Below are 26,049 nucleotides of genomic sequence, written 5' to 3'. Positions count from 1 at the left end.
AGTAGCAGCAGTGGGACATGTTGTGCCCTTCACATCAGGGCTAACTCTCCTGAAAGGAACAGTGGAGTCTGCAGCATGTGGAAAAAAAGCATTGGTTTTGTCAGAGCAACACATGGAAGTTGCCTTACTTATTCTCTCTGTGCAGGACATAAGCCGAGCTGATCAACCGCTGGAAACTCTGAACCTTAATGGTAAAAAATTGACTAATGGTTCATTACGGATTTAAAAAAAAGAACGAACAGGCAGGACAGCTTCCTCATGATCATGAAACCAATCTGGTTACTAGATTAACTGGAGTTTAATTCAGCTTCTTGGCAAATGCTGCTGACACCCAAGTGTGGAGACAGACACAGCACCAATAAACAGAGAAGAGTTTGGAAGGATTTGGTGCTGCAACGTAACTTCTGCGGTTGTGATTTTGGGAACCATTTCCCCTATGATGAACCCATGTCATAATTCAAATCCAGGCCAATGTAACACTACATCATGCAGAGAGCCAATGTTAGTGTTATAACCTGTTGGGATTCATTGAGAAATTATGTTACCCTGGCTCCTGCCAGGAACACAAGTGTGTTTGGTCGCTTAGCAACTAGCCTTAACACTTAAGGGGAAAAAAAGCTGTTATAATGTGCTGTGAGGAGAGTTTTTTTTCTGGATGAGACTTCATTTGAGATAACATTTCATAATAAAAACTGAAATGCATAAAGGCTAGAATTACAATCCTGTTGTAAAAATCAGTACTGTATATATGATAAACTTCGGTCTACCCTATTCATTTCCAAGATGGCAAGGCCAAGACTAAATGGTGAGAGCATTCACATCACTGTGAAGCATTGTTTCTGCAGGATGATACTCTCATCTGCTCCTAATGGGACCATTAACATTTCTAAATATAATGAGGAAAAAAAAAAGAATTTGAGACTTTTGACATTCAAGACGTATCTCAAATTCTACAGTATTTTTATGATGTACTCAAAGTTAAATGATGTAGCTGAAATGTACGGGAAAAAAAACATGAAACACAAAAATCTAATGTTTCAATGTTTTTGGTCCACACAAAATGTTCTATTATTTTTAAAGGTGTAGAAAATATGTACACACATGCTATATACACATCTATACATACATATACATATAGTATATAGTATATATACACATATATAGCTATATACAGTATGTGTACTATACAGTATATGTACATACAATTCTGACACACACAAGTATGCTTGTGATTGGTATATACATACAGATACACACGTATATGATTCTAATTCATACATACACCCACATACACATATGTGTGTATGTGATTTGTATACAGACACACCCACACATCTAAAGTTTTTAAGAGGAAAAAAGTTGAGCACCTTTTCCCTTTAAGAAACACAAAATTAGTAAGAGCAACTCCTAATGCCCTAAACATAACAGTACGCACTTATCATAAACCTTTTAGAACTCACCGCAGACAAATAACACAATATATTACACTTTACAATAGTTATTCTAAAAGATAAAGCCTACAGTATTCAATATAATTAAAATAATGTGTGTAGTCAACACAACCTACAGGTAGTTTGTACCGATCCACTCAAACAAAATGTTTAAAAATAGCACAGTGCGTACAATATATTAAAAAACTTAAAATGTTTTATATTATTAAGAATATTATTGCCTTAGGACTATTAAATAAAAGATGCTATAATTTGCTATACAAATTAACCTGCCCTCACTGCCGTGTACTCAGGAAAATGTTTTGTTTTGTTGCTGGAATAAAATTATCAACATTTTAACATCTGTTGCAGGAGAGACTAGTGAACCATCCAGGACTTCAAAGCATCATTTGAAACCTTAATCTGGAAGGGACCCGAAAGAATTAAACATGTATTTGAATGTGATAACAGGACAAGCACGACACTTCAGCAAAGTCTGGTGCAGTTTTATTGGTTTAGAAACTAGAAATGGGCTCTGCAACAAATCTGCAGGCAAATGACTGTTTTTTTTTCCCAGTACCTCAATTTCAAGTCATAAGAACGTTATCAAAAAGAAGACACACAGGTAAGTGACATAGATAACAGCATGTTTTAGAAAAGAAAAAAAATAAAAGAAGCAATTTAATAAAGTTAAATACGGCAATAAATACGGACCATAGACTTCTTTCTGTACACAGACGTAAGATCTAAGTTTTATTAATATAAAAAATATTACTTCAGTGCATTATCTTTGCAAAGCTTTCAGCTTTTCTTCATTTACCCTCCTTACCCTACTCACTGCCCTTAAAACCCTGACCACGACTGCTCAATAAATGTCCAGAAAAAAGGAATCAGCCATTATTTGGCTCTCACCCCTCCCTGTCCCATACACAAAAATTCTAAAAAAAATTCACAGCCTTTAAACATTTTTCTTGTCTACATTTCAAGCAACAAATCTCATACAGAAAAGGCACAAGAAACTGTACATTTGATTAATACTGGACAAGGGACAAACAGAGTAGGAATTATTATTGTTTTCCATATTGATTTTGGTCATTTACAAATATATTTATATATGTATATATATTTAAATAGATAGCAAGATTGATAAATAGGTACAAAGACAGATGATAGACAAATAGGCATAGATAGAGAGACAAAAGGTGCATCTTATTATAATCCTAAGTAGGCCACCGCAGAAAAAAGAACAAACGAGTAAACAATAGTGTTGGAATTTGTATAAAACAAAAACATACAAACCAACAAAATTCTAAAAAAAAAGAAAAGCAAAAAGCTGTACTGATCCCCTACACGGAATCGGGGGGCGGAGACTGTTAAGTGCTTCCTGGTTTGCCGTCCTTGTTCTGGGCTGACCCGGCAGTACTTCCTCCGGCAAGCTCCGGGCCACGCCTCCTGTGCCGCCCCGCGGGGGGCCCTTCTTCCCCAGAGAGCTGGGGGGTCCTGGGGGTGGAGCTGGCCGGCTGGCTTGCCGGGGGCACCCCGGGGCTCGTAGCCCCGGGGCCTCTGTCCGCTGTCTGTGCGGCCGTCGCGGCGGCCAAAGTGCTAGTCGGGGAGTAAGTGCGTGAGCTGCCATATTGCTTTGTGCCCGCATCCGGGGGCTCGTCCCCTCCGGCTTGTGAAACGTCTTCTTGGGGCGCCTGGCTGGCACTGGCGGTGCCCTGCCTACCCGTGCAAAGCCCCGAAAGGCTGGTCCCAGCTGCGGATTCCTGTACCCTGTCGTCCTCCGGCGCCCGGCGCTCCCCCGGCGCGCGCTCCGCCGCGGGAGCGTCCGTCGAAGGGCCGGGGGACCCCCCTGGCGCGGCCTCCCTCGTGCCCGCCGGCCGTCCCGCGCCCCCCGCCGTGCCCCGGGGGGAGGACAGGGCGGCGGCCGGGCCCTGGGCCAGGCTGGCATGGGAGCTGGGCCTGGGCTGCACCATCTGGATGCCTCCGATGGGGATCATGAGATAGGGCGTCCTGGACAGCTGCTGGGAGTGCAGGGGCAGGTGGCTGAACACGTGGTCGCCCGGCCGGCCCGGCGCGTGCCCGGGGAAGTCCGAGGCCGAGTGCGGGAGCCGCGGCACCGGCGGGAAGGAGTAGCATTCCGGGGAGCTCAACCCTTCCCGGGGAAAGTAAATCTTCTCCTGGGAGAAACAGAGCGGAAAGAAACGCCGCCATCACTTGACTGGCTCGTGTGAAGCTCGCGCCCGCCGTGGGCTTGGAACGTGCTTAAAGGGCTGTTTTGAAATATTACGCATGAATGCGAATTTTATACAAATTATATTTAGAAATATTAAAATATCATTCCCAGCACCTTCCCCCAGTCTGGACGCTGAAAATAGATACAGGTTAGTACGCTCACGTGCTATATCTTTGTTAGTGCTGGGGTGGGGGTGGCCCTACATTACCAACAACATCCTACTGTTGGAGGCAGCCTGAAGAGATCACTGTCTCAGACACTCATTTGTTTTCCTTTTCAACGTATCACCTTAAAATAACACTGAGGGCTGTGTGTGTGAGGCTGTGTTTATTCTAGAAGTGTAGCGCTGCGATTTGTGTCGCAGACCTCAGCAGCGGTCTGGCCACAATTCTGCTTTCTGTCTTGAGGCCCCGTATTTACACAAATGTAAACGTTCAACAAGATATGTGTACTGATAAACTTGACGGGCTAATAAAAGATCCATTTTTTTATTCCAAGAGAAAAAAAATGAATTCCCCTGTGTTCAAACCTACCATTTTTGTACACTATCCCACAGGAAAATATGAGGAAAATAGCATATACTGTACAAAAAAAAACATTGGTGTAGCTGAGTTTATTTTCAATTTGTGAATGATAGTAAATACTAAATTTATACAAGAACAACACAAAACTCTCCTCAGAAATGTGTCAGAAGTGGTCTGGTGACTCACCAGTCTAGACTGGCTGGCCTCTGTGCTTGGTGTGTCCCGAGGGGCCTGTCCAGCAGGGAATGGCGTGGAGCTGTGGGCCCTCTGGAAGGAAGTGGGGATCTCAGTCGGTGCAGGTGTGGGCAGGGTGCGGGGCGCCAGGTAGCGGCTGGGGGAGCGGGGCCTTATTGGCGATGGGCCCCTCTCGGGGGATGGAGAGAGGTGGCGGCTCGGGGAAGAGACCTCCAGCCTGGGAGACAGGCAGCGTAAGGGCGAGACCTCTCGGCCTGGGGACACTGGCCTCACGGGGGACAGGCCCTGGCCTGGAGACAGGCAGCGCAGTGGCGAACCCTCGCTGCTGGGAGAGAAGGCTCTGGGAGAAGCCTCCCAGCGCCTGCGAGAGAACAGGGCTCTCCTGCTGCCGGGGGAGGCCTCCCGAGCAGTAGGCCAGTGCCTCCTGGGTGACGGGTAGTCCTTCTGTCTGGCCACAGGCTCTTTCTCCTGGGCTGGAGGGAGAGTAGACTCCGGTGCATCATGTTGGGGTTGCTGTCCACTGTCAGAACGACCACCAGTGGAGTGTCTCGTGTCCGGGGAGCAGGAGGAAGGCGGATCCTCATGAGAGGACGACTCCTCCTCCTCTTCCTCCTCTTCATTCTCATCATCATCCTCGGAGTCATCCACGTCAGAGAACTGGTGCTCCTCCTGGTCCTCTGAACCGCCTGCCCTCTCCTCACTGCCTCCTGCTTGCCAAAAGCATTACAGCTGCTATCAGTGTCACATCAACATAAAATCAAATCAACGCGTGGGGGCAATTCAGGCAAAGGAACGCCAGCTCTCACACACAGGGAACTTAATAACCTCAGTATCACAGGGATGCAGTCCAGTCTTTTCATCCATAAGCTATAAGTTGTTTACAAAAAACGACATGCTCTTACTACATATGACTGTGTTAAGGCAAAAATTTGGGTTGCATCTGTAGTTGACAATTGTACAATCCATAATATAAGCTAAATCTGCCAAGTTTAAGTATTTAAACACTACATTCTTTATACACTAAAAACAAAATCTGTTTGCATGTGAGCGCATGTTGTTCTATCAGTTCTAGAGGTGCATAAATATGTGTGAACACAAAAAGCTGATAAAGGAGACAAAAATATTCACATCATTGTAATTACATTAGGAAAAAAACAAGTATACGGTATATACACAAGTATACAAGTAAACCACAAAGAAATATTCATGAAATGCATAAGAGTTACACATCTGAAGATCATATTGTACAATCATCTACTGAACTACATGTGCTATTGAGCAGTAATGGGTTAACCTGGTTTCGCTCAACCCAAAGTTGCGTTGGAGTCACACAGCTCAACTTGTTCTTTTTTAAACAAAAAGGCATCTTTTAATAGAATTTCAGATTCTTCATTCACAAAAAAATATTTATAGGTTTTTGAATGAAGCAATTTGAAAGGTTGTCCTTGACTCTGTGCAGTCGTGCAGCGAGTTCTTGTTGCTTGAACTCGAAAGAAAAGAGTCTGGCGGTGAGAATGCGACAGGCAGCAATCAATTTGTGCACTATATTTACTTTGAGAGAGAAGGTAGAGTCTGTCTGTAGCAGCCTGAGTGTTCCTTTTATAGCAGAAAACCTTTCATCTCACTGCACAGCCTTGATTGCATTGTATACCTCCTGCTCTACCCAGAATGCACCTGGAAGACAACTCAATGAAACAGCTTGTCAACTTTTTTGTTTTCTCAACAGGGAGAGGGAATAAATTATTTGCCATTATGCAACCTCCGTTATGCCTCACTGAGCCGCAGCTGTAAAATATTCATAAAAGTGACTCTTCCAGTATGATCTCTGGGCAGGATTTGACGTTATTGCCATCATTAAAGAGGGCTTTTATTGCGGAGATTATTCAGAAATGACAAACTGAAATTACAAAGAGAAATTAATGAGATTTGAACCCGTGTCTGTCTATCTGTGTGTGTGTGCCATATTTCCGTTGGATTAAATGTTGAATTTTTTCACCACTTCTTTTAGAAACAGCAATATACGAAAATGGAAGATGTGTCATTCTGGTACAAGAGAATAATAGAAGTTGTAGCCTCTGATATTGATAGTATTTCAGAGATACCAGTTATAATCTCTCTAGATCCTTTTAAACTGAACAAAATGAACCAAGGAGGATGATCACTTGACAGATCCGATTGACAGATGACTAGTCTCAATCAGTGAAAGAAGTGACTTTAAAATATAAAAATAACCATATAGGAAACATGTAGGTCTTTGGGCTCTCTTGTAAGAGTACAGCAGCAGTCCAATTGTACAAAATAAAACTCCAACCTGAACAAACACTTCTGCTTGTCTCTGCCACCATAATATTCACAGTATCTCTCCAGCATGACTCCACAGCACAACATATATAATATCAAGCACTCACACGTTGCAAAGTCAAAGGTGTACATTAAACTGAAAACGCATGTGCAATCATGAGTGATTTATAACACTGTCTACTTCCTACAAGAACAATAGTTCCCCAACTAAAGGCAGGGACCTTTGATCCAGGAGTTAAATTCCACATTAGTGTTCTTCCACAAATATGCTAGGGAAAGAGAGAGTTAATAAAAAACTGCAAAAATGGAGGGAACTGGACCGTGAGACTGATTTCTGCGAGAACTCAAAACTCAACGTCTTTCCATTTTGGAAAATGAACCTCTCTTTGTTTAAAAAATACTGCTTTGCTATGCCTCCCGTTAAGACGAGTCTCACAAGCCCTCCTTTTGCAAAGAGGGTTAATTGGAACAAAGTCTCCCTTTTTTATCCCCATGGTGTTTGCTTAAGGCCAGCAAAATAAAGAGAGGGATTTACAGCTAGCTTGACAGGATACAGTCAAGATTAACCATAGCATCGCATACCACTCGTATGTGAGTCAAGGCGTGTGTGATTCAAGGTGTCCTTTCACAGGGTCTCCCACCTACTCTCCGCCAGAAGAATTCCCCCCTTGTCTGTCCCTGTATCCTGCATCCCCATACATCTGACCACTCCCCAACCCCTCACCTCCACACACACAGGTCCTCAGACACAGTGGGTACAGCCCACCCCAGCACATAACCCACCACCCCTCCCGGTCCGCCCCGATCATCTGAACCTAGAAAACCCAGTCTGTGCCTCCGCATTTTAAACAAAATTCTGGCTGCTTCTAATGTATAAATAGCATATAATAAATCATCTAGAATCAGTGAACATAATTGTATAAACCTTTTTCCACTAATACAGAGATCAATAAAAACCAGGAGCAGTTTTTTGCAGATTTATTACAGACTGTTTAACGTGCTACCCTAGCAAAGGTACTGTTTAACACCAGTCAAATTTTGGTTGTCCCAAAAAGATTTTGCTGTTCAGGAACTGGTCTCAAAAAAGTCACCGTGTACATTCTTGGACTTGAAGGAATACTGTGTCCTCATAGGTTAAAATACCTGAAGCTCTTTCAATCTGAATTTCAAAAAAGAAGACTGCAGGGTTCAAGTATTAAAAACCCTGTAAGCGTATGTAACCATGCCATAGAAGCAGATATAGTACCTAAGTATCAGTCAAGAAATGATTGGAAGAGACTCTTAAATCTATTAGCTGCTAGCAACCTAACCAGCTAGATGCACCAAGTAATCTCATGGTTCTTGGATTCTTAACAAGAACTTGTGCAAATGTAGCATTAAAGTCATCAGAGACTGGAATATTTTTGGTTAGGACATATAGGCTGGGGAGGACACAGCATAAAATTATTAGAGTTCAGAGAATGTGTGGTAACATGACAGTTTCTAGAGCTGAGTTACAGGTGCACATGGGAATCTCAGAGGGGTCTGCAGCACGTTGGAGGAGAGTTTTGTCCATCACCAGCCCCGGCCTAAGGGATGTGCTGTTTACTAGTTACATCCTGATGTCTAATTTTACTTTTCCAATGCAGAACTGAATAAATCGTAAGTGACAGTGTGGAGCAGTAGTTAGGAAACCAAAATTGTAACTGGAAGGCTGTGGGTTCAAATCCTGGAACAGACATTGCTGTTATTCCCTTGAGCAAGGTACCTCACTGGAATTGGTCCAGCAAAATACCCAACTGTATAAATGGGTGCAAATGTAAGTCACTCTGGATAGAAGTGCCAGACATATAAGTATATACCGTATACTGTAAATGCTGTATATATAAAGTGAAAAAGTAAGTCCCACCTCCTTCCTCAGCTTCGAGTTCATCAAGGGAGGAACCAGAGACACCCATTTCCTGGCATTTCTTCCCATGAGCCTTTGACTTCATGTGTTTAGTGAGATTCCCTGCAGAAAGATATTGGTGACAATGAATAAAACTGCCTATCAAAGAAATAAAACCACCCTCAGCTGATACTAAAGGATTCCGGGAAAAGTGATTCCTGTTTCTCACCTGGTTTGTTCTTGCTTTAGAGTGTGTGAGACCCCTTTCACAGATAGAATGTTTCCATTGCTTTTGGAATAGAGCTCTGGGAGAGAGTGCCACTTGTTTTTCCTGCCATCAGTTGGTAAAGTACAGTAAGGATGGTCATCTCTGTCCAATACTGAGCAGTGGACAGTGGCAAATTCAGTGACCAGCTATTCTGCTTGAAAAGCACAGAAGGGGGCTATATCCCCATTTACAATTTAACTTCAGCTTTGGTGTTAAATAATGTTGGAATCTATGTAACACATCCAGACAAAGCTGAAAGATCACATTTTTTCAAGTCAGTTTCTCTTGAACAGAGATGCCTACGAGTAGCCCTGATCCCCCCCCAAAAAAAAATCCTGGTCAACCTGGTGAACGTCCTCAGCAATGCACAAGTGGAAACGATGGGGAAGTGCATTTAAAACAGGAAAAGGAAACCCTTGCTGCATTTATGGAAAGGACTGTGGGAGATTGGAACAATCCAAGCTACACAGTCATGTTGTTGAAGAGGATACCCTGGCTTCTTTCAAGAACCGGCGGAAGGACCAATTAGCTACCAATTACCAAACTAGCTAGATGGGCCTAACTAACCATTCTTACATTATGTTATTAAGCCATACATTTCGCACAGCAGACAGTCTAACGCTACGCCAAGCCAGACCTCACCTTTGGTTTTGAAGGCAAAGTTGCAGTACTTGCAGACATAGGGCCTGACATCAGTGTGGGTGCGGATGTGCTTCTTCAGCATGCTGGGCTTCTTACAGCGGATTCCACACTCCTCACACACATACTTCCCCCGGCCTCGTCCCCGCACGTACACATACTCCTCATTGGACTTGTAGCTGAGAGGGAGAGACGGAAAAGGGGGAGACAGTGGGCGAGGGTTCAGAAATGGCCGGAGCTAGCAGAAGGAGAGGGACAGCTGTGAGGACTCTGACTGACTTAGATCTGAGGTTTTTAACTGACCAATTCAGAATGCTCATGATAAATCCTTAGATCATTACCTGTGTGCCAAAACAAACGCATTTTAAAATGAAAGAAAGGACCGGATCACATCAAAACTGTTGTTGTTTTAAAAGCATATTGTAAAAACACTATATAACAAGAATTTATGTTAGAGAAATACATTCTTCCATTTGGGCCAGATAATGATCTTGGAAAGAGTTCTTTATTTCTGCTATTTTTTAAAATATTAAGCATGAATCAGACTTTTATTTGGCAGTGCATAAATGTAATGACAGCGTTCAAATATCTTAAATACACATTTAGAGCAAAAAGCAGTTGAACACCCTTAACACAAGACAGATTCTTAACTGCCCTTCCAGACCAAAACTCATTTACAAAAGTACAGCATACGTGAGCCAAAAAACTGAATACCAAGTGATTACTATTTTTGGCAAGAAATATATTGCTGATAAACCAAATTACAATTTCACGAAGGAGATATGTCTCTTAGAGATATCAACAAAGCTGCTTATTTTAAATGAAAACCAGTGTTTTTTCAACCGGTGAAGAGAAACCAGCAACGGCCCCTCGCTAGGATACCTGGAGGCATCTAGCAGTGTTGCACTGGGTACAGTACAGATGCTATTTCTGAAGCCCTCTCTCCAAACTGTTGCTTGACAACAGACGCCTAAACACTGTCGTTGTTGTTGTTGTTTCTTTGGTTCACCTCTACTCTTGTCACAACCAAATTGGGCTTTTAAGTCGTTCCCAGGCTGTAACACAGCCTTCATGAAACAGGATTCCCACTGACCCTAACTGTCATCCAGAACCTGGGATCATGGTAAGAATAGCATCCTTGCGATATTCCTTTTCTTTGGTTCCCCATTCAACACTTCACCCGCACTTCGAAAAACACCCCCAGGCTTAGCTGTCTGTCATCTTAGAAAAATACGACCACTTCTCTCTCCTTTATGCTCGCCAGTGTATTGAGCCATGGCACACCCTGATCCTGCAGTGGACTAAATATGACTGAATTTATATGACACGGGGGAAGGATAGCGTAGTCAAGTTAGCCTTTACCCCAGTTACTCCAGTCCACCAGCTGCATAGGAGGTCTGTTTCCTGTGATGGACTGCCATTCCATCCGGGTTGGGGGGTTATGTGCTCTTTATTCCACTTAAGGCTATAGAAACAGGATGAGATCTGTCCCAGTAAGGTGTTGTGGCTCTCGAATGGACTCTACCCTTTTTGTACAATATAAGATTAGATTTATACAGCTGAACATGTATTATAAGCACAATGCATACTGGGTTATGCATTTATTTGTATGGCTTGACTCTTCATTAATTATTACATTAACATATTGGATTGCAGACTTTAGACAATAAGTATCTGGCTTTGTTCAATTCAACGTGAGGATTTTTGCACGGTACCATCATCTTTAGGTTTTCAGTTCATGAGAAATCATATGACCTCTATCAATGACTCAGATTACAGTTGTGTCTGTTTTGCAATCTATTAAGGCTATGTCTTTATTCTTTGTGGTGAACATTACCATGCCTCAACTTGAAGATGTGAGTCAGTGATTGACGAACACCATGGGACTTCTTCACTGTGCTTGCCACAGCGAGAGAAACGTTTTTTGATCACGAAACATGCATTTCCTTTGGCAGACGGCCAAATGAGACAAGGTTTCTCTTTTATACCACCTTAAAGAGACATTGTGCAGATTTTCAAGTGATGGACAGCCATTCTATTACACATTCATCAGATATAACGAAATGAAAACTCAGAATTGCATCACTGTACTGAACTGACGTGAATCATTTGATTTGTACAGAGTCAAAAAATAAAGTTTATATTCCTTTCACAAATACAGTATACAGGAGTCATATGATGTAAATGTACGAATTCTCCAGATATTTATAATATGTGGCACACAAAGAAACCACAGTACTATAGACCTATAAGTGTCACTAATACTACATTTGAAAGTACTCACATAAAAACATTTTGAAGAGAGGCATTAAAATAAAATCAATAAAATCACTGTGCAGTCAATTTGCTTTCCATCACAATGATTCCATCACTTTATCTAACAAAGCAAACACACAGCAGTTCAACCTCTCAAGAAGGACAAGGCCAGATAAGATTGGTCTTCGATTTGACCTTTGTGAACTTGACAGGTGTGGTCATTCCAAACATTTATTGCAACTGTTCTCCAGTTTTGTGACTTCACTTCCTCAGTCAGTCTTTATAAACTCCTTTCTCTCCTTCACATCCCTCTGCCCATTATAAATGTGTGTGTGTGGGGGGGAGTGAATATTCATCCATTTTTGCCTGATTAAGTAGTGCTGCCAACCGCTTCATCACAAATAGGGTTAGAACTCAACAAGGCAGGATACACCGTGGAAGAGAGGCCTGTCCATCACAGGATTGGGTGAATATATCAAAAATGAGTGTTGACTCAAAACTAAAAAATATATTGAACCCTCAATAAGAGAATAACACTATGCGTACTGTCAGAGAGGGAGAGAATGTGCCCGAAAGATCAATCTCTCAATACCTGCCTTTTTCTTTCTTTATTTGTCTGTTACATGAGATGAGTAACGTGGATTTTGGTGTGGAACCTTGTGTTACTGGTGAATGTAAGCTTTGTTTACTTGATTAGTAATTTCTTGACTCACACTTGAGTCAGCCTCTTAAAACATTCTTATTCCTGTTGTAGATCATGGTTAGGACATGTGTACAAAGACCAGAAGCGGCTCTGCCCTGACCTATTGGATCTGTATATAATGTTCACATCATCCAGGTGGGGCCTACACGTTGGTGAGTGGTGGAGGGGAGTCCCCATTGCCTGTAAAGCGCTTTAGGTGGAGCGTCCAGAATAGCGCTATATAAGTTTAAGGAATTATTATATTCATGATCCTTTAGGCTCTGCATTTAACTGTAACAAGAACTGACCATTATAAATAAAACTAGACATAAGAATGGAGGGAAACCTATACAAGAATAGAGCAACACAGTAAGTCTAATGTAAAAATATGAGGCATCATAAAAATTCAACCTTTAATGAAACAGCTTTTACTTCTGAATAGGAACTGATTTCAAACCATATCGCCATGAGTGCCTCTTGAACTTAATACATTATAAGAAAGGTAGCCGAGCCTTTTACCAATAATCCTGTTTAGCATTTTTGAAAATGTGTAACAGTTTCTACAGTACCTCTACTACATGTCTGTATTTTAGGGTAGTGAAAAAAAACATATGTTCTAAAATATCAAAAGTTCTGATTCTTGTAGTAGGTCAAAGAAAAAAACCAATGCATTCAACTGAATAGCATATCTTTTTAAAAATAGGTCTGCGTTTAAATTAGGTCAATTGCAAAAATACTTAAAAAGAAATGTGTCTGTCATGTTCATTCCATGAGGACTGTGCTGGACAAATGTAAAATCTGAAAGGAATTCCTGCCATTTTTAATTAATGGGATTGCTAGTCTTTAATTAATGGATCAGGCTTTCTCTTCTTAATCGCTACACTTTAACTCTCTCTTGATACTTGCATGCTAAGGAGGGTTTAGTACCATAAAAAACAGGAATTCATTGCCAGCCCATTTATTATTTATTATTACTTCACTTGTAAGTAATGAAGCTCATGCCTGAGTTACAGCTCTACCTCTATATGTATACATCTTATCTATATCTTAACTTTGCCTTATGGCTCCATGGTAATTAGTATTAACTTTGCATGTCCATTCACTGCACCTCACTGACACATGTTCAAATGTACAAAACGTTCCTCATATGTACGGCTGCTTTTTGAGCTTTTTCATTGGCTTAAGGCTTTTCGTCAAACTGACACATAGTCTTGCTACTCTAAGATCAGCAACATATTCTAACCCGTTTGGAAGGGAGCAATATACTGTACACCTGTGCAGAACCTGACCTGATCTAGGTTCATTCCTGACCTGGCCTGGTTTATGACAATTCCAGAATAACTGAAAGGCAGGGATAACATTAGCAGAAATAGCCATTGCAGCATGTGTGGAAGTGTTTGTATAGTTCTGTACATGCAACGATCACTTCTAAACACCCATTCACTGTGATAAAAGAGTTTGACCAGAGTTGTACTCAGACTATAAAACTTCCTGCAGAACTGCTTGGATTGGGAGTGCCTCAGGGGAGACACCTTGTGTCTGTCTTCTCCAAGAGTGTGCCTTTTTTTTGTAACCACTGAAACTCATTTCAAACCTTTGCTGAATTGTGTTGTGACTTTTAGCATCCTCTACAGTATATCTGCTGTGAAACAAAAACAGAACCATTATCTTAGCACTATCTTTCAGGTAGGTACAGACCTAAAGACTCTGTCTGCCTTTGCAGTAATGCATTTAAAGGATTAATGAAGAATAAATAACCTGATTCTTTATACTGTATTGCTGTATATCTTTAATCAAGTCTTAATATTCCCTGCTTGAGTTCCCTTGGAGGAATCAAAACAGTAGAATCAAGGACTCTTAGCTCCGGTAATTTAAGGATACAGATCTTAGGGGGTGTTTAGTACATAATGGAGATTGATTAAAACTTTTAATTAAGATGCAAGGTAAGGAATTTTAACAGCTGTTGCACGTGTCACAGCACTCATTTGAATAAATGAAACACAGCTCTGCAAACTCAGAGCTCTCACAGCACCTGAGACAGATGAACAGCCTGTGTTCTCTCCCCTCAGTGTTTTTTTTTTACAATAAATGTAGCGACCAATAAAACTAAGATAACTGGTTTTCAGATTGAAGTACCGGGTAATTCCAATAAGCACCACTTTAAGCTACTCCAAGTAAGCTCATATGAAATATTCAAATAATCTGCTAGTGTACCTCTATTTCCCTCTTGAAACTAATGACTAAGAACATAATTAAAATGGAGGAGAAAAAGGAACAGCAGCTTTCTTGTTACCTCACAGAGAAGGGCAGAGAGCAAACAACAGAAAAGGGGAGAAGCAAACTGCTTCCTGTCTGCAAGGAAGTAGAGTTTTCACATAATGAGCCCACGTTGGAGCCCATGATAAATAAGTGTAATTAATGCCAGTGCTTCATTTTTGTCATCATCCTCTTCACATTACATTTTCCCCTCCTCCTTAGGTGCTTAGTTTCTTGGTAAGGATGCAGCCCAGCTCTTTGTCTGTACTCATAATTAAAATGAAAACCTTTCCACACCAAATCAGGCCTGTCTCAGCTTCACAGCTTGGTTTTGATTTTTTTTTCTCCATGCGACTTCATTTATTTTTTGGTCTCAGATGTATAGTTCAGTTTATATTACATGAACTGGAGTCCAGGAGAAGTGTCTCTTCTTAAAAGCTGTTAGCTACTCAAATACCTCCAGTTTGCCTTCAGATTCATTCCACTAATCATAAGAAAATTCAAATACAAAAAATGTCTTTTGCGACACCGAAACAATATCTGGGTTCTTAATTACTGTATACATTCCAAGTCCTTCTCAGAAAAAAAAACACAAAGATGCCCCACAATTATGCCTCACACTTATCAAACTTCACTATGAATCTACATCTTCTCTTTTAAAGGTTCAAACAAAAACCTTCTTGGTTGAAGCAGGACTGTTTTCAGGCAAAATCTGACACATCAATATGTTAGAAAACCAAATGTGTAGACTTACTAATGAATCACCTCAAACAATGGGGATTAAAATGAACGTTTCAGTCCTGACTATCACTACAATGTCTCAATTGTCAGTATTGAAGTATGCTCGTGTGTGTCCCATTCTTAACACTTGCGATAAGTGAAGGAAGGGTAATACATTCTGTATAATAAGCTCAGCCATCACGATGGGATTGTATTGTGCTATTATCAAGTAAAAATGTGATCTCTATGCCTCATGGGACCTACTACAGCAGAAGGCTGAGGAACAAACCTCATTAGTGTGGCCTCCAGTGAAGTATTTGCTAAAACAATGTTGAGCGTTTTCTGAAAAACATAAACAATAAAGAATATTGCTTTTTTTAAAGATTATTAAACTTATTTTGCAGAGGATTGTATGAAACATTGTGAACATCATGAACCGTCAAAAGAATTCCATTTGCAGCATACCATGTTTTCTAGCACTTTTAGAAATCCGACAAACATTGAGCCCTCTACTTGTTCAAACAACTACCAGGATCAACAGCTTCTCGCTGTCTATCATGTCTGACAAAAGGGGAACGAAATGTCTCATTTTTACCCTGGTAATGGAAGGTTATAAAATGAGCCACCGAAAAGACGTTTTGGGTGCCTGCACTAGCTTGATGGTGATGGGTACAACTTTGTAACATATTTTTCTCTAATGGCTTTTACAAACAAAAAGTAACTGCCTGTTTTTTTACCTTTTTTTCTTCCCCACAATCTTGCATTTATTTTAACTTTCTGCATCATTCCTCATGGGAGACTTGCTATTTGTGCTTGAAAGGAACTTCCCTGTGGTTTCATTGTGCTGGACTGTCTACCCGTCACTTTCAGGTAAAAATTCACTATTAAACATCACTTCAGTATCACTCAGTTGGAGACAAAATTTTAGGGCTTTGAAAACTGAAAGAAAACGAGATACTGAGGTAATGTAAAAGGCCCTAATTTCACACAGATGGAACCATACAGTAATTCACCTGCTCTGGTACAGTATAGGCTTGACAACATATTCATAGGGGACTTTATGGCTTTATGGGATTTTAGTGTATGAGACAATACCAACAGCCGTGACTAGTCCAATTAAAATGAAGACCAGAGGCATTTGGAATAAAAATCAAAATGTTTTAAAATAATCTGGAAGTGCTGCCATCATTTTTTTTAATAGTCCTCTCATTGCAAACTGCCAGTTGTTAATCAACTGGGCCCTACTAATACGAGCTTCGCTTCAGCACCAGGAGAGGGAGATGGGAGTGCTTTCCTCCAGAACATCGATTTGTCACGATTTGTCACGATGGGACCTGCCATTTTCCACTCACGCAGTGCCTCCACTGCAGGAGTGGTGAGGCTCACAGTGGCATCACTGCAAGATCACAGGTGTGCAGAAAGCCACAGGAGTCGCCTCACATGACCTCTGTGCTGCACGTCCAGCTGCACTCTTTCTTGGGGAAATCTGGTTGCTGTCAAACACAACCCGACCCAAAGTGAACTTCAGACCTCTCTGAAACAGCACTTTTTCACCTGAGCTACTCAGGTGCCCAGAGCAGGGAGACAACCAGCGAGAATCTGACTTATCCAAAACATATGAATATAAAAATCAGCAGAATATAAAGTACTGCAAGCTTCATGGACTTAAGAATGCTAAATGCAGTATATTTTAAATGGTCAGGTTACGCACTTAACACTCAAAGTCTGGGTTAATTTATATGGTCAGAATATGAATCAATGCAAAAATTTAAGATATGCTAACACTGTATACTGCAAAGTTATTAGCAATGGTATTGAGCATTCGAGCAGAAAATATCACCAATCTATACCATGACAGTGATGGGCAGTGTGTGAGAATGCCAGTGGCTAAGAGGATGTGAGCCATCCAGAGAATAAGTGTCACAGAATCACCTTCCCTTAAATTGGATCCCCTAAGCGATGCTCTGCTCTGCAACAACCTGACAAACGACACCTCCAGTCAGTGCTATTTAGGCCCATTTATTAGCCTGGTTATTTTTACCCTGGTGTATGAGAGCTCAATACCAGATATTTCCTTTCCTCGGCCGCTGCCTAATGAGAGCAGGCAGTGGCAGCGCTATTAAAGAGTGGCTCCTCAGAGTAAACTGTGCCAAGGAGACTGACAGAACTGAGGAGGCTGTTTTTCCTCAGCACAATAAGGCTGTTCTTGCCACAGACATTCATCTTACTACATTTCTGTCTTTCTTCAAAACAAACACAGATACGGGAAGCCAGCTTCCTGATATATTTAACAATAACATAGCCTAAGGCTATATTCCTGTGATCCCGAAAGTGGCATTGTCTTGGGTCTTTACATTGGGAAGGTATGCGCTTGAGCTATAAGAGGGAGGGAAGGGAGATCTGGAATCGCTCCTACCCGCCCTCAAAGATTCGGATACGGGATGGCTCGCTGCGCTTCGATGTGGATGCTTCCTCTTCCCTCTTGCTCCTCTTTTCTTCCTCTTTCTCCGGCTTTGCGGTCTCCTTCACCTCCGCCGAGATACTCACAGGTGCGGCGTGTATCTACACGCAGGAGGACGGACACAGGGAAGAGCAAGACTTGTTAATAATCAAGAAAATTCACCTTTCACTGTGTCATCCATCATGTCAAGAGTGGGAGGTTTGGACAAAAAACACCGCAACCTTATTCATTCAGCAATTTATGTGTTATGCATATAAGAAATTAGATCTTTGGTTTGTATATGCAGGAAGGAAGAAAAAAGTTATTTTATTAAAAGTCCTTAATGAAGGGAATGCAAAAGGATCATCAAAGTACAAATAATCTACCTTAAATCAATGTTAAACCGAAAGCAATGGTAGTTTTAAAAGAAAAAAAAACAAAATACTTAAACATACATTCAGATAATGTTAATGAAATCTTACCTCTTCTATGCCACCAGAACAACACATGAAAACGCATCTCTTCAGATTTCAGATTTAGTGCTAACCGATATTGGTATTTACCAAACACTTCAACCTTGTCCAGCCACCTTTCGTTGGAATCATATTCTTTGAAAGTGATTTTAATGCTGAATAATTATGTGTTTATTTTTAAGTACCCTGAATACCATGAGGTTGTCTTATGAGATGCAACCAGCTACTTAGACACGTTGGTGATGCAGAGACCCTTCAAGAAATAACTTAACAGGCTCATTAAGCTACCAGCAGGCGAATCAACAAGATGGGCTGAAAGGTCACAAAGAAGGAAAATCATTCATGTATCCTTTAGGAAAAGGCAGAGTGCTTTGGTGTTTCTCTTACCTCTGCCATGCGGGGTTTCCTGGAGTTGGCAGGCACCAGCTTGCCTGAAGTTGGGCGGTGAGTGGTGGCCATGGTGTAGGTTTCGGTGCTGTGCTTCTGCTTGGATCGCAGCAGGGAAAGAGTTGTCTTGGTAGACAGGCCGGGCAGGTTGGGATTGTGCACGCTGATGCACCAGGACGAGTACACAGAGGTTTGGGGGTCCCTCAGCGTGGAAGGGTTTGGCTTGATGTAGTTTAGGTAGCACCAGCTGACAGATGTTGTGGTGTGGAGGCTGGGGAATGAGGGACCTTTCCGGCTGTCAGGGCTCCGGACTCTTGGGATGTTCACCTGGCTTTCCTCTCCTTCTTCTTCCTTGAATTGATCTCCTTTTCCGAGTGCCGCCTTTTGTTCCTCTTTCGTTTCCTCTGTCTTCTCTGCTTTTTCCTTGTCTTCACGCTCCCGCTCCATGGCAGCCTCAGCTCTAACCTTCTCCTGCCTTCCTTCTCCTTCCTCCTCCTCCTCCTCTTCCTCCTTCACTCGCTTCTGCTGCCGCTGTGCCTCTGCACTTAGCTCCAGACTGCCGGCAGGGGAGAGCATGCGTTTGTTTCCCCCAGCAGGGGAAGGCCCTAACACATCCTCAGATCCCATGCCAGCGACTGACTCTAGTGGCAATGTCATGGGCAAGTAGCTTTTGAAATCAGGGGTGGGGATCTTCAAATACGGATTTTGTAGCTTTTCTTCCTCTAGCTTGCAAAGCACTACGGCAGAGCGGGCAGACTCCTGGGCCCTAGTGACAAGGATCTGGGAGAGGGTGGTGTACATGGCACTGGCATAAGTAGGGACATGGGTCTGGATGCGGACAGGCACCACTAAGGACACTACTGGCCTTAGCTGCTCCAGGCTAGGCGCAATGACTGGGCGAGGATGCTGGGGTCCTGGGCCCTGTGAGGAAGGGGATGGCTTTGATTCCCTAAAGGGCTCTGGGGGCATCTGCAGGGCTAATCCTGATGGCACTGGGAGGTAGAGGGCCTGGGCGGCACCTGTTGGGTACTGAAGTGGCAGGAGTGGGGGGTACTGCTGTACCGGGAGACCTAAACGCTCAGCTATGTGGAGTTGGCCCGGCCTGAGCTGTGGGGCAGTCTGCAGAAAAGAGTGAGGGCCAATCTGAGCTGACAGAACCTCAGAGATACCTGCTGTGGGGTAGAGCTGAGGAATTTGTCCCTGTGTGATGGCAACAGGGGCTGGTGGATGGAGGGGAAAAACAGGCTGGAGATCGCGGGAGAGAGGTAGTGGGGGCTGGAAAAGCTGCAAGGACTTGGACATGGGTTCTGGTACAGACGTTGAGGAGGCTGTGCTTGGTTCAACAGAGGGAGCAGCTGGGCTATGATAGGACAGACAAACTTGTGGTGTGGCTTTTGTCGGCCGTCCAGGTGGTTGGTCTTCAGGCTCAGGCTCTCCCAGAGTGGCCTGCCTAACTAGGAGGCATTTTCGCCTTTCCCTCCATGCAGCAGAGGAGCACTGGGGGGAAAGGCAACCATAGTCAAAGGATTTGCTTCGGACTTCTGCAATTTGGGCTGGGTGCTGAGCACTCGTTGGCGCTTGTTCTGACGCTGAGCGGCGCATCTCTCGGTGAGGCTGGTGATGCTGATGATGCCCGGATGGTACAGTCAGCATGTGTGTCACCTGGGAAGTTCTGGTAGATGCTGGCTGCGTCTCAATATCAGGCTTACCTGATTCCTCAAAGGATGCTGAGCGGCTGGAAGTATGGGACAAGCTGCTTTCTTGGCTGGGGCTACGGGGCAGAGAGATCGACTCAAAGCTGGACTCTCCTGAGGACTGAGCAGCTTCAGCTAGGCGAAGGCGCTTCTTCTTTGGTGGCAGCTTCTCAGCTGGGAGCTGAGCCAGGCTTTGACTTCTCTGGGGCCACTGAAACTCTTCAACCTTCTCTGGCTCCTTTGTTGTTGCTGTTGCTGGAGGTGATGCCAACACAACATCGGGGTCTGGTTCCTCTGTAACCAGGATCTCTGGCACTTGGATGTTGGATTGACGGACCAGTTTGGAAAAGGAGGGCGGTTTTGATGGCTGCTGCTGTGTTTGCTGCTGGTGCTCCTCCCGTGGAGGAGGAATGACAATTTTTTCCTCATTTTCCTGACTCTCAACAGGTACGTCCTGCTTTTCAAAAGAACTGGTGTGCTGGATCACAGAGATCTCCTTCCATGTGGTTCTTCTGTCCTGTTCTGTCTGTGACGAAGTACTAAGAGGACCCTCCCTGCTCACGGTTTCAGCAGCTGGTCGATTTTCTTCCCTACGTGGTATACAGGTGGAAGAAGGAGGAAAGGAGGTAGCTGCTGGTGCTGGGCTAGATTCAAAGACAGGAGGCTCCTCTTCATCCCCCAGGCTTTTTTCTTTCCTTCTCTTCCGTACTGCTGCTGCTGTGGCTCCAAACTTGTAGTGCATCATCTGCGGACGGTCTACCCGGTAAGCACTGGTCCCCGTTTCCCTTTCAGTTTCTTGTGGCAATCGAGCAGGGCAATAGGTACGACGGTGGGTCTCATAACTTTCCCGCTTCTTGTAGCGGGTACCACAGGCCTCACACTCATAAGGCCTGGGCCCCCGGCGGAGTTTCCTGCTGGGATCTGATACCATGGCGCTAGAAGCCGAGGAAGAAGGAGCCTCCTCAGGAATGAACTCAGTTCCTAAGGGCATCTCAATGGCAGGCTGGCGTTTCAGCATGCGTTGGTGTGGTGGCAGCAAAGCCCCAGCCCGCACCTCTGCTGCCGATGCCTGTCGCTCATCAAAAGAGTGGCTGAGACGGATACCGCAGGAGGAACTACCAGCAGTTTCACCGGGGCCCGCAGAGGAAGGCATTGAGTGGCTTCTTAGAAGAGGCACTGTGGAGGCCTGGCCTGCCAGTAAATCCACATCAGGGAACTGGGGATGGAGAATTTCTCCCTGAAAGCCTACACTCATGCTCCCACTCGTGCCGGAGCTGGGGAGTTCAGCCTTTGTGTCGAATAAGAAAGGTTCCTTCAGAGCTGAAACTTTGGGTGACTCTATACTGCTCCTCCTTGAGAGAGAGGTCCTTCTAGGTTTGACACTATCAATTTCGCTGGTGTCCACCACGGCTTCATTAATAGTGATTAATTTTGTGATGTGTTCAATGACTTGGGTCTTGGGCACAGTGAAGGGAACTCCCTTTTCCTCTGAGGCCGAGGAAGACGAAGGTTGCTGCTGTTGCTGTTGGGGTGTAATCCTTTGCTGCTGCCCCAATCGCCCATATTTGCCTAGGATGATTTCTGCGTAGCTTTTGGCATTGGCATTGGGAGGACTGACTTGCTGCTGCTCGGCACTCTCTGAGCGAGAGAAATAGCCAGATTCTGTGCTGCCCTTACTTCCAGGGCTCAAGAAGGAAGGGGGATCGTCTGACACGACCACGGGCGCACGCTTTCTCTCACTCAAGCGCATGGCTAGTCTCTGTTTGATGGCCTGTGAATCTTCAGAGCGCTGGGCTTCCTCTGCTGCAGACAGTTCCACGCTGCTGCTTTTCTGGGATGGCAGCCTTCCGTATGTATCCAGGGAAGAGGAAGACATGTGCTGGCCTGTTTCCTCCTCTGAGTCTGTGGTTTCCCCTTCCGTTGGCTCTTCTTGCTCCTCTCCTGGCTGCCCGCTCTCTGGTCCACTCAAAGCATAGCCCTCTCTGCCTGTTGCAAGCCCAGCTTTGATCCTGTGGGCATGGGATTTCCGGTGCTTATAAAGGTTGCTCTTGGTCTTAAAGGAGAAACCACATGGGACACAGGGGTATGGCCTCTCTCCTGTATGGGAGCGGATGTGTTTCTGGAGGACGCTAGGCTTGGCACAGGGCCGCCCACAGTACTGGCACACATATTTCCCAGGTTTCTGGGGTTTGCGCTCCCGCCTAGGGACACCTTCCTGGGCTTCCTTGCTGGAATGGGGAGGGACAATCTGAGGATGTAAAGCAGAAGAGGATGACGTGGAGGACGAGGGGTAACTACCCCCAGAAGGACCCGGGGCCTCTGTAAACTGCCACACTGCCCTGTTTACAGGGCCTGCAGCTGATGGTTCAGTCTCCGCTTTCCCAGCCAGCTGAAAAGTGGATGACTGTTGCTGCTGTAGCCTGTGATAATGGCGCTCCAGACTGCTTCGTTTTGGTTGCCGATGATAGTGTCTACCATGGGGGGTGTGATGGGACCTGGAAGGGAATACCCTCTGATGCTGTACGGAAGGTGACTGGGGCAACCTGCCCCCCAAAGGAGGCTCTGTCAGAGACTGTTCCGGGCCTCCGGACCGCTCCCCACCAGTCGGCTGACTGTGTTTGGCCTCCATAGGGTGGGGAGGAGGCCTTACATACACACTGGGAATGCTTCTGTCTGTTTAAGGGCAGGGGGCCACATTGAATTAGCCAGAGAGCCACCTTCTCTCTGAAAATAGGGACATTTAGTATACAGGAGGATGCAAAGTAGGGGTTTATTTTTTTAAGAAAAAAAGTGCTTGTTTTTGTGTCACCTAAAACAAAAAACTAACAGGGTTTTTCTTTTTTTTTTGGCAAAGATGTCTGGAATGAAGGTCCCCTTCTTAAAGACACTATCAGAAAGTAACAAGAGGCAGCACCCAAGTCAGGAGCTCAGGTCTGTCACACTGTCTTGACAGCCTCCTTGACCACCCTGATCTTCCCATGGTCAGCCTAATAGGCCTCCAGGCCAGCACTCCTGCAGCTGGTGAACTGTCTTCTGGGATTCTTCCCTATGTGCTTGGATACAGGGCCCAGGCTGGGCCACTGATCCCTTGGATGCCGTAGATCTTCCTGGTTTTTGCTGCTCCCTCTTTTGAAGGCTAGTATAGCAGGAGTCACTTCACAGGACCTATAGGGACACGCAAATAAGACAGAACAGGTGAGTCTCTTCAGCAGGAAGTCTCTCTCGACACACACAAAAATCTGTACTAAAAGAGACTCAAATTATAGCTGTTAATTAGCATCACTAATTAGCATAATTAGCTTAAGCCACACATTACTTTCAATAACTTATCCGATTCATGGTTGCGGTAGCTGTAGCCTATCCAGGGAAGCAATGGGTGCACATACCCAGGATACACCCTGGATGAGATACCAGTCTATCACAGGAACAGGTATGCAGGCAAAGGTTTATTCCATGCTGAATAAAAGAAAAGAGACCCAACATTTCGGCTGTGGAGCCTTCTTCGGGTGTGACACACCTGAAGTGACTCCTGCTGCCTGCGCATGCTGACACAGCTACCTACTTGAACAGTCTATCACAGGGCACAGCCAGATACAAACACACTCACACCAGGACCATGTTTTTACAACATGTCTTCGGACTGTGGAAGACAGCCACAGTACCTGGAGGAAACCCACATGAACATGGGGAGATCATGTAAACTCAATACAGACAGAACTCCAGAAATGCTAACCACTGTGCCACCGTGCAGCCCCTGTTATTTAGCATTTTCATCTTTATCACGACCAATAGTGTCCTTCTAATGCTGATCTTGGGTGGATCAAAGAAAATGTCAATATAGAGAGTATATAAAGGAATATGAATGTTATTAGAATGTTATATGAATGTTATTAAACCAAATTGAGCACATTCTGTTTAACATTCTTACTACTGGATTATTAATTCCAGATAAGTGCCCTTTGTTTTTAACATGCTTTATGTTAAGGCAAAACCATCTGGTTCTGTATTATTGTCACCCAGTAAATGATTACCCTAGCAAGGGTGTAGTCCAGTCGCTGCAGAGATTCAAGACCTGATTCGCTGGTGTTGACGAGACACACTGGTGATAAGCCTTGTTGGGACAAATGTGAAACAGCACTTTTGCGACTTTCAGCATAACAACAAAGCAACATATTACTAGTCTGGTAGGTAAGTGAGTGGAGTTTATGGTGATGCTATTCATCCCACAAAAACATTTCCATTTACAGAAAATCATGAAAAAGAAATATCCTTATATAGTGAACTGCTGTTATCTTGAGAACAAGGAATACCCACATTCTCCAAATGTCCGAAAATTTCAAATGTTGTTCATGCTCCTAAATTTAATCCTGAAATCTTTATTTCAGTTTTTGCTTTAAACTCACAGTCATCTTTTTCAAGAGAGTTCATTAAGGCTCCAAACTTCTGCTTCAAGAACGAAATCAAGCAAGCGAGTGGAACTGAGCAGCAAACAAGCTACATGAATTAAGAAACATAAAAGGATATTTTTTACAAGTAATTAGAGCATTCCCTAATTACAGCCGTTGTTATAATTCAATTTTCCCCACTGTGGCCGGTTGAGAACCGGTTAAATCACTTCAGCTCCTGAGCATGACTTCGCGTATTCGTCATCACACAAACGTTATGCTGTACATTGAAGAAGTGACACTGGACTTGCCAAAGAACCACAGGGAACAGTAGTGTTTTAAGTGGCAGGGGTGTTCAGCAAGATATCGAAAACGTTTCAATAAAAAGATTCCCAGCAAATTGTCATAATTTACTAAGGATTTTCTAAACATTTTTAATTGGCTGCTGTTTTTAATGGCATTAGTTCTACTCTACTAGGATAATGGAATGTCCTTTCTCTGTCCCTTTGAAAGATTAATTGTTTTACTCTCTTCAGATCTAACCTGAGAACTCACCTTTTTAGGTGCCTGATTGCCCTACAGTGTATCCTGTATGTTCTTGTTTGATTTTTTCTTTTGGATTTTTTCTCTTTCTTTCTTTATCGGTGTACAACATCCTAGGGTTTAGAAAGACACTTTATTTTTATTGTTGTTTTATGCCAATTGGCAATTTGCTGACCACATACTGTACCTATCTGGAAAAATATAGTTAAATTACTTCACTTAGAAATTGCACAACCTCCTAAATAATTGGCACAGGACCAGCTGACCTTAGAGATTAATCTGATTTAAATATTTTGTCTGTCAATACTGCATTCATTTCCAAAATATTTTTTTCAAGTGAAAACCGAAGCAGTTAGCAATAAGTATTAAAAAAACAGGTCTTCATTTAGAAAACCAAATGATATCCCGCTATCTTCCATGATAAATAAATTCTAATGAAGCCCTGCCACATACTGTCACGCAATGCTAATTTTAACTCTGAGGGTTTTTAACTCTGGGGTTCAGCTACTTGTTTTGCTAATTGAAGAATGGCCTATAGAGATTGTATACAGACACAAATCTTGTACGGAGCCCCATCCTAGAGACCTTTTTTTTCTCACTCTCATGATGGAAGAACATAATAAATGTTAAAAAAATTGAGAAGTAGAGTTTGGGCCATCTTGCTCTTTGGGTTGCTGGTAGTTTGTTGATTACAGCAACACAGAACACCAGTTGGAGTAGTGAGACATTTCTTAGACAATTAAATTAAGGGGG

General features: G+C 43.5%; 1 protein-coding gene across 1 annotated transcript in view; it reads right to left on the bottom strand.

Moving 5' to 3' along the window:
• Positions 1 to 1,920: 1,920 nt before the first annotated feature.
• The window catches only part of hivep3b (HIVEP zinc finger 3b), a 113,879-nt gene continuing 89,750 nt past the window's right edge, over positions 1,921 to 26,049 (bottom strand). Inside the window, exons 3-8 of the mRNA XM_088932997.1 lie at positions 18,675 to 23,533; positions 17,791 to 17,936; positions 9,464 to 9,639; positions 8,575 to 8,676; positions 4,377 to 5,092; positions 1,921 to 3,610 (exon numbers count right to left, since the gene is read on the bottom strand). Of these exons, the coding sequence (XP_088789123.1) occupies positions 2,804 to 3,610; positions 4,377 to 5,092; positions 8,575 to 8,676; positions 9,464 to 9,639; positions 17,791 to 17,936; positions 18,675 to 22,997 (6,270 nt within the window). The 5' untranslated portion in view covers positions 22,998 to 23,533 and the 3' untranslated portion in view covers positions 1,921 to 2,803. The remainder of the gene's footprint in view (positions 3,611 to 4,376; positions 5,093 to 8,574; positions 8,677 to 9,463; positions 9,640 to 17,790; positions 17,937 to 18,674; positions 23,534 to 26,049) is intronic.

The sequence above is a fragment of the Atractosteus spatula genome, chromosome 14 (genome assembly GCF_055471065.1).
Source record: "Atractosteus spatula isolate fAtrSpa1 chromosome 14, fAtrSpa1.hap1, whole genome shotgun sequence".
Lineage (NCBI taxonomy): Eukaryota > Metazoa > Chordata > Actinopteri > Semionotiformes > Lepisosteidae > Atractosteus > Atractosteus spatula.
This window is presented reverse-complemented; position numbering and strand designations above follow the sequence as displayed.